This window comes from Balaenoptera ricei, chromosome 13 (assembly GCF_028023285.1).
Source record: "Balaenoptera ricei isolate mBalRic1 chromosome 13, mBalRic1.hap2, whole genome shotgun sequence".
Taxonomy (NCBI): Eukaryota; Metazoa; Chordata; class Mammalia; order Artiodactyla; family Balaenopteridae; genus Balaenoptera; species Balaenoptera ricei.
In genome coordinates this window covers 76913994-76927394 of record NC_082651.1, presented here as the reverse complement: position 1 = coordinate 76927394, position 13401 = coordinate 76913994, and the positions used below count along the sequence as shown (strand labels likewise).

At 35.7% G+C, this 13401-nt stretch overlaps 1 protein-coding gene across 3 annotated transcripts in view; it reads left to right on the top strand.

The window, feature by feature from the left end:
• The window catches only part of BIRC6 (baculoviral IAP repeat containing 6), a 249518-nt gene that overhangs the window by 153812 nt on the left and 82305 nt on the right, over window positions 1–13401 (top strand). For all 3 annotated transcript variants that reach the window (XM_059943630.1, XM_059943629.1, XM_059943628.1), the window contains 4 exons: window positions 5221–5352; window positions 6479–6646; window positions 7672–7845; window positions 9245–9441. In XM_059943630.1, coding sequence (XP_059799613.1) covers window positions 5221–5352; window positions 6479–6646; window positions 7672–7845; window positions 9245–9441 — 671 coding nt within the window. The remainder of the gene's footprint in view (window positions 1–5220; window positions 5353–6478; window positions 6647–7671; window positions 7846–9244; window positions 9442–13401) is intronic.

The window sequence follows — 13401 nt, the reverse complement described above, 5'->3', positions numbered from 1 at the left end:
AAAAGACTGAGTTGAAGAGATTTGGGAGTTGTTACCATACATACATACATAGATGGTAAGTTAAACCACGTGAACAGATATGATCACTTTGAGAAAATAATGTAGAAAAGATTCTTTACCAGTTTTAGACATTGCATCTAACAGAAATGTGTGCATAAAATTATACTTTCCTTCATTTTTACACGTTACACAGTAAAATGTTAGAATATATTATAAATGTGTAACATTTTTTTCTTATTTGAAAATGTCCACCTTACCTGTTACAGCTAAACTTTTGTGAAAATTTGTCTTTACAAACTTTTTTCTAAATTTCAATTTTCTGAAATTGTGCCTTCTACATGATGAAGAAAAAATTTAAAATTAATTAATTGAAGGAAGGAAGTGGGGACGAGTACTAAAATTCAATTTTTGAGATTTCATACATTTAACTTAATAATGGAAAAGTATAGACATAGTACAAAATAATTGGAAATTTAACACTTTTATTTATCTTTAAATGAATACTATTTTCTAAAATGTCATGGTCTGTCATTTAGGATATTTAACAAAATAGCTCCCTTTATTACCTAAAAATTAACAAATAAAACTTATTGCTGTGGAAAAATAGTACATCCTAGTAAAAAGTCCAACAAAGTTATCCTGAGCAAATATCAGAAACTTCTAAGTGCTGAGTTTAACCTTTGTTTAGCAATGCTTTGGTACTTTAAGGTGTATTTGTGATTCTTAGTCATATCTTAGCCATATCTTAGGATATATTAACATGTGTATATGTATTTTATTAACATGTATGAAAACAAGTAATCCAAAATTATTTAAGCCATACTTTTACCCACTGCCTATAGCTTTCGACTATACTGCTTTCAAATAATAAAGGTTATGTGTCTTTTTTTTTCAAATTCTGTATTGTTTTTAAGCAATTTGATTATCATCAAATAATATACCTTGTAGTTTTCTTCATGTTTCTTATGATTTGAGTTTTTGGACTTGAATCTGTGTGGGTGTATAAATTTCATCACATTTGGAAATTTTTTGGCTATTAGTTTCTCAAATATATTCTGTCTCCCCGTCACTTTCCTCTCTTTTGGTGATTCCAATTACACGTTTACTAGGCCTCTTGAAGTTGTTTCACAGCTCACTGAAGCTCTGTTCCGTTTTCCCCCTGTATTTAAAATTTTTGATAACTTATATTGCTCTATCTTCAAACTGACTTCAGTGTCTAATCTGCTAGAAGTTATATCTGGTTCTTTTTTATATATGTCCTTGTCTTTATATAAAGTGTACAAGCTTTCTTCTAGTGTCTTGAATTTTTGTTTTTTGTTTGTTTGTTTGTTTTGGCCGCACCGCTCGGCACGTGGGATCTTAGTTCCCTGACCAGGGATTGAACCCGCGTCCTGTGGAGGGGAAGCGCAGAGCCTTAACCACTGGACTACCAGGGAAGTCCCTAGTGTCTTGAATATATTGATCTGTTTACGTTGATTTTTTTTTTTTTTTCATTGTGGATTGTGTGTTACTGCTTTTTTAATTCGCCTAGAAAATTTCGTTGGATGCCAGACAATGTGATTTTTACTTTTCTGGGTGGTGGATATTTTTGTATTCTAATAAATATTTTTTATTTCTTTCTGAGATGTACTTATATTACTTAAAAACAGAACATTACTTTTAGGACCAGCTTTTCAGCTTTGTTAGGTGGGACCAGAGCAGCTGTTAATTTAGAGCAGAACTTACTGCGATGATGGAAATATTTTATAACCCTATACTATCTAGTGCAGTAGCTTTTAAGCATATAGAATGTGTCTGGTGAGACAAAGGAACTAGTGTTTTAATTTTAATGGACTTACTTTTAAGGAGGTACTGTAGTGGAATAGAAGCACGGTACCACATTTGAAAACAGAGGTCTGGGGTTAATTTGGCCCCACTGCTGAGGTTATACTCTTCTGAGAACTCTGTTAGAAATTCACTAGGCATTGGGAGTACTAAGTATTCCAGCCCTCATTTTAGAACCTGGGGTTCATCCCCTTGCTACTTTTTTTTTTTTTAATATTTATTTATTTTATTTATTTATTTTTAATTTTTTTTGGCTGTGTTGGGTCTTAGTTGCGGCATGCAGGATCTTTCTTTGCGGCACGCGGGCTCCTCGTTGCGGTGTGCGGGCTCCTTTCTAGTTGTGCTGTGCGGGTTTTCTCTCTAGTTGTGGCTTGCGAGCTCCAGGTCGCGTGGACTCTGTGGCACGCGAGCTCAGTAGTTGTGGCGCATGGGCTTAGTTGCCCTGCGGCATGTGGGATCTTAGTTCCCCAACCAGGGATTGAACCGGCATTCCCTGCATTGCAAGGTGGATTCTTTACCACTGGACCACCAGGGGAGTCCCCCCTTGCTACTTTTTAAAAGTATTTTCCTTACCCTTTAGGTGGTTTCCTTGTATGTAATGCTTGTCAGTATGCACTACAGATTAGAGGAGACCCTCTATAGATCACTGGGGCTCTCTCTCTGTGTAGATCTCTCCTCGTTGGCATTGTGCCCTGTGAACCGCAGCCAAACCTGCCTTTGTCTTCCTGGACTCCCATTTCTGTATCCTCACCTTGAGTGATGCCTGGGTTGTGCTGAGCTGTGGTCTGGGAAATTGCAGGAAATAAGCTGGTGCAATCCTAGCGCTTACTTCATTTGTTTCCACTCACCCAGGAATCACTGTCCTGCCTTCCTGATGCCCAGTATCTGAAAACTTTATTTCATATAGTTTCCTAATTTTTAGTTATTTCAGGTAGGACAGTAATCTGGTCTTTGTTATTTCATTTTGGCCACAGGTGGAAATCCAAACCAGAACAATTTTAAGCAGTAAATTGAGCAAAGTCTTTCTCAGTGATACCTTTTAGTGTTTGAATGGCGTTTATTGAGATAACACTATATATATTCTTGTTTTGTTATTTTTATTTAGTTAGGAGTCTTAGATAACAAAGTAATATAAAAATAAAGAATATAAATTCTTATCACCTAATGAACTATGATTGTGTGAATTTTTTATTACTTAAATATTTCCCTCTGACTTGTGTAACTCTTTTTGCCATTTGGGGTTACTTGCTTGTTATTCTGAGAAAGTAAAATGTATTGTTGCATTATGTATTTATTACAGTAGTCCCCCTTTATCTTCAGGGGATACATTCCGAGACCCCCAGCTGATGCTTGAAACCACAGACAGTAGCGAACCCTGTATATATGTTTTTTCTTATCCATGCATATCTATGATAAATATGATAATGTATGTTAATCTCTTACTGTGCCCACAGTAAGAGATCAACAACAATAACTAATAATAAAATAGAACAATTACCTAATATACTGTAATAAAAGTTAGGTGAATGTGGTCTCTCTCTTTCAAAATAATCTTACTGTACTGTCTCACCCTCCTTCTTGTGATGATGAGAGATGATAAAATGCCTACGTGATGAGATGCAGTGAGGTGAATGACATAGGCATTGGGAACATAGGCTTAGGTTACTTTTGACCTTCTAACAATACATCCAAAGGAGGAACAGAAGAGGGATCATCTGCTCTGGGTGATCCTGGGTTATCCAGCCATGACGACTGGCATCCATGACTGAATGTTAGAGCAGACAATGACATGGGTGGGAATTCCAAGTGGAATGGATCCAGTGAGATTTCATCATTATAGTCAGAACAGCAAGCAATTTCAAAGTTATGAGTTGTTTATTTCTGGAATTTTTCATTTAATATCCTCAGACCGCAAGTAACTGAAACCACAGAAAATGAAACCATGGATTAAGGGGGAGCAGCTGTATTTACAGTGTTTAAATTTGTTTTTTTTTTTTAATTTCACAAAAATAGAAATGGTCTAAAGGCAATCTGTAGTTTGGAAGAGGTTCTAGAAATTGAGATCACAGGGATATTTTCAGATATTCAAAGAAAGCTACAAAATAGGAAATAATACAAAAGAGGCTGTTTTATCACTTGATCATTTCACCTTAACATTATAATAAAGCACTGGATCATAATTGTGTTAAGTTAGAAAAGTAAAAAGAGAGCCTGTATCAGTCATATCCACTTAGTGAAAAACATTCTTAATATTAGAACAGTTCATCCAGCTTTTTGAGCTTCTTAATGGTTAAATAAGATCACTGTATGGTCATCATTTATTTCATGATTTGTAATAGCATGTCATATTCAAAAACATGAAAGAAAATATGATTTCAGAGTAATAACTATCTATGAAAGTCTTTAGTATTCATTCTTTTTTTTTTTTTAAAGGACTGCCCAAGGTCAGATAGCTAGTGAGTTACAGGGCTAACTTTTTTTTTTTTTATTAAAGTATTTGTTTATTTATTTATTTATGGCTGTGTTGGGTCTTCGTTTCTGTGCGAGGGCTTTCTCTCGTTGTGGCAAGCGGGGGCCACTCTTCATCGTGGTGTGTGGGCCTCTCACTATCGTGGCATCTCTTGTTGCGGAGCACAGGCTCCAGACGCACAGGCTCAGTAATTGTGGCTCATGGGCCCAGCTGCTCCGCGGCATGTGGGATCTTCCCAGACCAGGGCTCGAACCCGTGTCCCCTGCATTGGCAGGCAGATTCTCAACCACTGCGCCACCAGGGAAGCCCTTTAGTATTCATTCTTAAAGTACTTGTAAGATATATCACTTTATCTAAGATTCCTAACCAAATAAAACAACAAAACCAGAAACCTCTGTTACTTAAATTTGTTCCTTTATACTCCCATTTGTAGAAAAAATAGAAGTCTAATGTAATGCATTAGGAGGAGTCCTGAGCTTGAATTCCATATTGCCCTTTACAGGTTGTATGAGTAACCTTGCTAATAAGGCTGTTTCCCTATTTTGAAAATAATATTCTTCCTTGGTTTGCATGTTGTGAGGACTGAAATCGATGTTACGTGGCAAACAGATTGAACTATGCCTACAATAAAGCAAATGCTTTGGTTTTCAAAACTGCCTCTAGAGGTAGTACTATTGCAATACATAATATTTTCTAGAGATTGGAATTTAAGTATCCTGGCCTAAGGAGAGTGATGAGTCCCTTTCATTGATAAAATCAACGAGAATTGAATGTCAGATTTTCCTTAACAACATTCCTTCCAGACCATTTACATTGCCTTTGTATTAGTGATAATATAATCTTGTGTAAACGTCCCCAAGATATTTATTGCTTCCCTTCTTAACAATTTTGAAAAGCAATGTATTTTACATAAAAATTTCTTACAGATACACCAAGTATCACTGCTAAACTAATTAGTGAACAAAAAGATGACAAAGAAAAGAAAAACCATGAAGAGAAAGAAAAAGTTAAGGCAGAAAATGGATTTCAGGACAATTACAGTGTTGTTGTTGCTTCAGGTATGCTTGCTTGCTTTTTTTTTTTTTAATGATCTTGATTTTGTTTGGGTTTCTGTAAAATGTAACAATTTATATTTACAGGAACTTCATGTAATAAAAAGTATTAATGCAAAAAGCTGGCATAATGATGTCTTAATATTAAATACACAATTATTGCACCAGAAATCCATTACTTTTCAGCACTGGAATTATTAAACTTATTTTGAGCTTAGTATATTTTAATCAGATACTCAGCATGTGTAAATAGATATTTCGTTTCAGCTTGACAGTGTACTGGGAATTATACTCTTAAAAGTTCACTAAGTGTTAAGGAATTTTTCTGTAACCTCCTATTTATTGATTGATTGATTGATTGCTGCATCGGGTCTTAGTTGCAGTGCGCGGGCTTCTCTCTAGTTGTGGCACGCGGACTTAGTTGCCCTGTGGCATGTGGGATCTTACTTCCCCAACCAGGGATTGAACCTGCATCCCCTGCATTGGAAAGAGGATTCTCAACCACTGGACCACCAGGGAAGTCCCTGTAACCTCCTTTTTAAAAAAAAAAAAAGAAAAAGTATTCACTAGTTTTCACTTATGACATTGTGCTCATTACATAAAATTAGAAAATAAAAGTCATCAAAAGAAAATTGGTTGAAAAATGAGTTTTTACTGTTAGATGCAGGAAGAAGAAAAAATGGCCATGATAAGTGATAATTTTGGAGGATATTTTCCTTAACAAAATTCTTAGTTCAGAAGAGAAAGCTCAGCCTAGATTACCTTACTCCTCAAATAGCAGACCTATGTATTGGTTTAATCCATCCTATCTCAGAGAAAAATTAAGAACACAAGATTTTCTGTACATATTTGCACAAAATTACATTCTAGTAAATGGATGGTCATCTATATGTATCTCAGAGAGTATAGGAGTTAATTTATACTTTCTTGGAAAATAGTTACACATGCAGCCAGTTATTCATGGAGTATAATAAATGACAGATAGAATCAAGAGAGTAGATATTTAATGAGAAGAAATATTTCTATCTTTTGGCGTTAGGAATGTGGCGCTTTAGTAATATATTGTAGAAATACACTTATACTTCATGAATGTGCTGGCTATATAAAATCTTGGTGATTTTTTTTCTTTTAGGGCTGAAATCCCAATCTAAACGTGCTGTGTCATCTACACCACCTCGCCCACCATCCAGGAGAGGGAGGACAATGCCCGATAAAATAGGAAGTGCTTCCTCAGGAGCAGAGGCTGCCAACAAAATAATTACCGTCCCTGTGTTTCACCTGTTCCACAAACTCTTAGCTGGTAGTGTTCACAGTGATAAAACATATAAGAAATTTTAGTAATCTTACAAGTGTACAAATCAGATGTGTAATCAGGTGCTATTGATGAGAGAAATAATTTATTGAGACTTTGTCCATATAGTTCCCTCCAAAAGAAGTGAGAACAAAAAGGGAGTAACCTATTTCATACCCTTTTTAACACTATAATGTTGCGTTTTTACACTTTACTTGCTTCCTAAATTTTGTTATGAATGTGCCATAAAATGATCAGTAAAATTAATGTTTTCATGTGTTCATAACAAGTTATATAGGATGCAATGTGAGGCTAATTTTAAAGAATTAGTTCTAGCTGTGGAATTCTTAAGACGTAGCCCTGATAGTTAAGCTTCTTCTCTACCTAAACATATTCTTTGACCAGTATACTTTCCGTTGGTCAAGGTGATAACCATTTTATCTCCATTTTTCTGCTGTATCATTATAATCAAATTGCCAACTAACTTTGACTGGATTTTACTTCTTAGCTTTACATTGTTGATTTAAAGCAGAGGTCAGTAAACTATCGCAGGTGGACCGAATGCTTCTTTTTGTAAAAACATTTTTATAGGAATACAGCTATGCCCATTCATTTATGCATTGTCCATAGCTGTTTTCATGCTACAGTAGAGTTAGTAGGTTGCAGCAGAGACCATATGGCCTCCATAGCTTAAAATATTTTTTATCTGGCCTTTTATGGAAAAGATTTACCAATCCCAGATTTATGGGAATGTTTCTTTTTTTTCTATTCACCATGGCTCAGAAGATCTTGGTGGGGTTTGGTTAGCAACTGATTAACACTTTGTATAGATATTTTTGTTCACATATATCGGAAGTAGATTTGAGTTTTGTAAACTTCCTGTGGGCAGTTTTTAAATTGCTTTGAAATTGGTGTCAGAATCAAACTCTTACCTGTAATTTAATTTAGTAAAAGCATTAAGTAATTGAGTAAATTGAAACAAGTAAATGTCTCCCTCTTGGATTCCAGGTTTAACTTAGTTATGTCATTTTTAGGCCAGCCATTGCCAGCTGAAATGACGCTTGCCCAACTTTTAACTCTGCTATATGACCGAAAACTTCCTCAAGGTTACCGTTCAATAGATCTGACAGTTAAATTGGGTTCTAGAGTTATCACAGACCCAAGTCTGTCAAAAACAGATTCTTTTAAAAGACTGCACCCTGAAAAAGGTATGTGTATGATATTTCTTTAAAATTGCAGTCTGTAATCTGAGCAGGCAGGGATTTCTATAGCTGATGACTTAATGTACATTTTTGTTACATCAACTTGAGATACTTTTCTTTCTTTATGACTGAGTTATTTGTAAATATAGAAAATTGCCATTATTTCCATTGGAAATTAATGTTAATTCCTTGTGTAGCATCACTTATTTTTATGGGCCCATATGCTTTAATTTCTGCTTTAATTTTTTTTTTTTTCCTTTGGCCATGCTGTGTAGCTTGTGGGGTCTTAGTTCCCCGACCAGGGATTGAACCCGGGCCCTCAGCAGTGAAAGCATGGAGTCCTAACCACTGGGCCACCAAGGAATTCCCTAATTTTTAAAAATATTATTTCTGCATGAGCCATGTGAATTGTTCATAATTTTATAATCAAAGTGAGAACCCCAATTTCGAATTTCCAATTTACTGATAATTTATATTGAGTGATATTTTGTGCTCATAAACATTTTTTACCTTAAACAAAAGTGGGATCATACATTTTCGTACCTTTTTATTTTTATATATTCAATTAAATATTTATAAATGTGCATTTTATTGCCTATTTTTAATATGGATATAACAATTTATCTGTTTCACAATTGTTGAAGGAATCTGTTTCTGATTTTTCACTACTATAAATGGTATTTAAGCAATGATTTTCGTAGTGTGGATATGGTGTCATCTTATTTATTGTCAATCTTTCTCATGATGAAAGATTCAATTATTAGCCTTTTGTACTCTTTAATAAATTTTAGTACATTTCCTTTGCCCAAATTTTCAGCAGGATCATTTGTCTGTTTTAATGTTCGTAGGGTCTGGTTATGTGTGAACATAAACTTCTGGTTTTCCTCTGTGAGTGATTCGAAGTTAACCAATATGGTATAATTTTCAGTTTTCAGTAAGAAAAGTCTTTGTCATTATTCAGTTTTTCCTGATGGGATACTTTAGAGCATAACATGCACATACATTAATATTTTCTGGAGTCTCTGATGTTTTACTTATTTGCCCTAAAGGACAATACTTCTCAAACTTCAGTATGTTTGTAAATCACCTGGAACATTATAAAAATGCAGATTCCTACACAGTCTAGGATGGGACCTGAGAGTCTACATTTCAAAGGCTCTCAGGCTGATGCTGATGCTTACTAGTCCATGGACCATATACTTCAAGTAGTAAGACTATAGGGAGCAACATCAGACGTTATTTAAGCATGTTTGTAGCATCTAGCCTAGATAGCTGTATCTGAATGACTTAAGATAATTATGCTCTTTTGTTGAGTAGAGAGATGACAACAATATTTGCTTTGTAAATGAAAAAGTATTATAAAAATAGATCCTCTCTTAGCTGTTATTTGCGATTATTCTTCTAGATCATGGAGATTTACTTGGTAGTTGTCCTGATGATGAGGCTCTCACTCCAAGTGATGAATGTATGGATGGGGTACTGGATGAATCTTTACTTGAAACCTGTCCCATTCAGTCACCGTTACAAGTTTTTGCAGGAATGGGTGGACTGGCTCTTATTGCAGAAAGACTACCCATGCTATATCCAGAAGTAATTCAGCAGGTAAGATAAGATTTCTAATTAACTATATCATTACATGGGAAAGACCTTCTGTTTTCTGGTTTGTGTTTAACTTAACGTTTGGAAGTACCCTTTCCCTTAAAGTCTTGGAGTAACGTATAAACCTTTCAAAGCTCAGCCTATATGGAGCTTTGTAAGAATTAATTTGGTAAAGAAACGTTGAAGACCAAGCAGATTTGCCAGGGGCATCACACTGTAGCATTTACTTTGATTTCATGGTCATCACACTGTAACATTTTTGTTTCTGTGCTTCTTAAGGTGTGATATTAATTACGGATATTACTGGAAATGGGAGAGTGAAATAGTAGTGTATACTTCTACCCAAATACACTATGTCTTTTGGCTTAACTTTTATTCCTTTTTAAGTGCCATTTCCATTTAAGTAGTTTTTAAAACATTAATTTAACTTCTTCCCCTGTTCATTAATGTTACTGTCACTGAGGTGTGTACTTTCGATGTTCTGTTGTTTATGAGGGGGGAGTGTGATGCATGGAGAGTCGTAAATACCAAGCTCTTTATTTCTGTTGATTGAGGTAGAGGAATTATTCTCTCTAATTTTATCTACTTGGGTGTGTGTGTGTGTGTGTGTGTGTGTGTGTGTGTGTGTGTGTGTATGCCTGCGTTAGTTTCCTAGGGCTGCTGTGACAAAGTACCACAAACTGCGTGGCTTAAAACAACAGAAATTTAATTTTCTTACAGCTCAGGAGGCTATAAGTCTGAAATCAAGGTGTCATCAGAGCCATGCTCACTGTGAAGGCTCTAGGGGATTATCCTTCCTTGCCTCTTCTTAGCTTCTGGTTATTGCTGGCAATTAATGGCATTCATTGGTCTATAGCTGCATCACTCCAGTCTCTGCCTGCCTTTTCACATGGCCATCTTCCTTTTGTGTATCTGTGTGTCTCTGTATCTCCCTCTCCTTATAACAACACCGTCATTGGATTTAGGGTCCACTCTAAGCCATTATGACCTCATCTCTTAATTGATTACATCTGCAAAGACCCTATTTCCAAATAAGGTCACATTCACAGTTATTAGGGGTTAAGACTTGAGCATATCTTTGGGAGGATACAGTTCAATCCACAATAATACCTATCCAGTAAATGGTTATTACTTAACCTGCTCTTCAAAGAGCTTATGATATTTTTATTTTAAGATAATATAACCATGATATAAGATGACTGTCACAGAAAAATATGAGTAAAATTTTATTTCTTCCTAGAAAATGTAATGATACAGCCAAAAGTTTGAAATGGAAAAAACTCCAACATTCTCAAGATTATTGTTGTTCAATGAAAATGACTTCCCTAATTCAGTATTCAGTATGCTTTATTATATTGAGTGGAAATTGGGTGCTGCTGTAATAAATACTTAAAAGAGTGGAAGTGACTTTAGAATTGGGTAGTTGTCAGAGTGTGGAAGAATTTTGAGGAGCATGATAAAAAGAGGTCTAGATTGCCTTGAACAGATGACTAGTAGAACTATGGATGGAAAGCCTTTGCCAGTGAGGGCCCAGATGAAAGTGAGGATCACAGCAGAGAGAACCTATGTATCATAGAGAATACCTAAATTGGCTTAAGCAGACTGTTGGTAGAAATATGGATGTTAAAAGTACTAATGGTGCAGCTTAGAAAGAAATGAGGAACATGTTATTGGAAACAGGAGGAAAGGGGATCCCTGTCTTTTATTGGTAGAAATCCTAGCATATTTATGTCCTGAATGTGGAAGGCAGTACTTGTAAGTGATGAACTTGGATATTTAGCTGAATTTCCAACCTGAGTGTGAAGTTACCTGTTTTCTTCTTGGTGCTAATAGTAAAATGTGAGAGGAAAGAACTGTTGAGCAACAAGCAACCATCACTTGACAATCTGAGAAATTCTCAGTCTATCCAGATTGCAAAAGATGCTAAAATTAGAGATTTGCTGTCAGAAAAGCATGCTCTGGAGAAAAAGCCAAGGATGTGGCTGATCAGCCTTTACTGGTGCCTCAGAAAAATCAAGATGCTAGTGCATTCAGTCACACAGAGTGCTATTTGAAGAGGTCAGTCATACTATTCATGGATCCCCTCGGCCATCTAAACAGAAGCCAAGAATAGAGAAAGTTGTGTGACAGTGGTAGCAAAGTCAAAGGAGGAGATGTGACTGTGGAAGCAGAGGTTCAGATGAAGCAGCCAAAAGCCAAGGAATGTGAATAGCCTCTAGAAGCTGGAAAACACAAGGAACCCACACTCCCTGAGAGTCTCCAGAAGGAACACTTGATATTTAGGATCAAAAGCTTGGATTCTAGCTCCATAAGACTCTTTTTGGATTTCTGACCTCTAGATCTTTAGTATAATAAATTTGTGTTGTTTTAAGTAAGTCTGTGGTGATGTGTTACAGCAAACCATATAGGAAATGAATACAGATTTTGGTCTGTACTTTCTTAGGATGTTTTTGTCTCGTTTTGGTATCAGGGTAATACCGTCTTATAGAATGGGTTGGGAATTTCTAATACTTCATATTAAGAAAACTGTTAGATGGATTTTTCTACAGATTAAACACTAAAGGTTACAAAATTAGTGATAGAGAAGATGCGTCAAAAGAAATCATCCAAACTGAAGCATAGAATGTATAAGGAATGAAAAGAACATAAGAGCTATATGGACATGTAGCTAGAAGTGAAAAATTCTGACGTGAATTTATGGTTGCAGAAAAAGAGTGGATTGAAACAGGGACAGAAAAGTACAGAAAGGAAGAAAATTTCCAGAACTGATATAAAACCTCAATCCAAAATTCAAGAAGCTCTGTAAACCCCAAGCAGGATATTCATGTCTAAGAACATTATGATAAACTGCTTAAAACAAAAACAAGAGAAGAGCTTAAAACCAGCCAAAAAAGCAGTCAACTCATTTCTTTTCAAAACAGTAACAATAACACTGACAACTAACCTTTCATCAGAAACCTTGGGAGCCAGGGAATTACATCTTTGAAATGTAAAAAGAAAAAAAATCTGCCATCCTAGAATTTTATACCCAGTGAAGAAAATTTTGTACATTTCCCTCAACCATTACTACTCTTTCCATAAAAGGTGAATTGGTAAAACAGAATAACAGGTATAGGATTAATAACTCTCCTGTATATATAAACTCTGGACAGACTATTTAAAAAAAAAATTGTTTAAAGGCTCTGGAGAGCGACTAAAAGTAGGCACATATTGAAGAGGATTTAAACACAAGAAGAATGAAACCACATTGGGCGAGATTAGTGTCTACGTGACTTTTCTCCTGAGAATACTCCTCAGTCTCTGTGGGGTAAGATGGTAGAACTCATGCAAAAGCTACAGAGGAGTTTGGTTCTTCCATCCTGGCTGGAAATTAAAAGGGGAGGAATTCAGAAAGGAGGGAGCCACAGATGGGGGAGCTCCAGAAATTCTGCACGTGAATTTCTGCACATGAATTTCTGCACAACCGTAGCTGGCTCCTAAATTATGGATACATGGGATTCTTGAGGGAAAACTAGAAGGGTGAAAGAGCTGTCCAGAGATTTCAGCGTCTATCCAGCATGGAGGAGACAATTTGCAGTTCTGTTCCTTCCAAGTTAGAGGTAAAAATCTTGGCTTTTCTATTGGAATTGCAGATGAGTCACACATTAAGAGTATAGATGGCATCCCGGTATTCAGGGATTCACTTGAGAAATAAGAGCAAAACCAAAATAGACTCTCCCAATAAATTTACAGAAGGCCTCAAGGTGACCTATCAGTAATTTAACTATTTTCTAAAATAAAACTGAACACATTGCAGAGTGTGATTATAGAATTAAGAGTTATTACAACATCTCATCAACAGTGTACAGTGTATAATAGAAAAATTACCAGACATGCAAAGAAATAAGAAAATGTTACCTGCGGTTAACAGTAAAGTAAGTCAGTGAACAGATCTTATTCACATTTTGCCAGTTGTTCCACTAA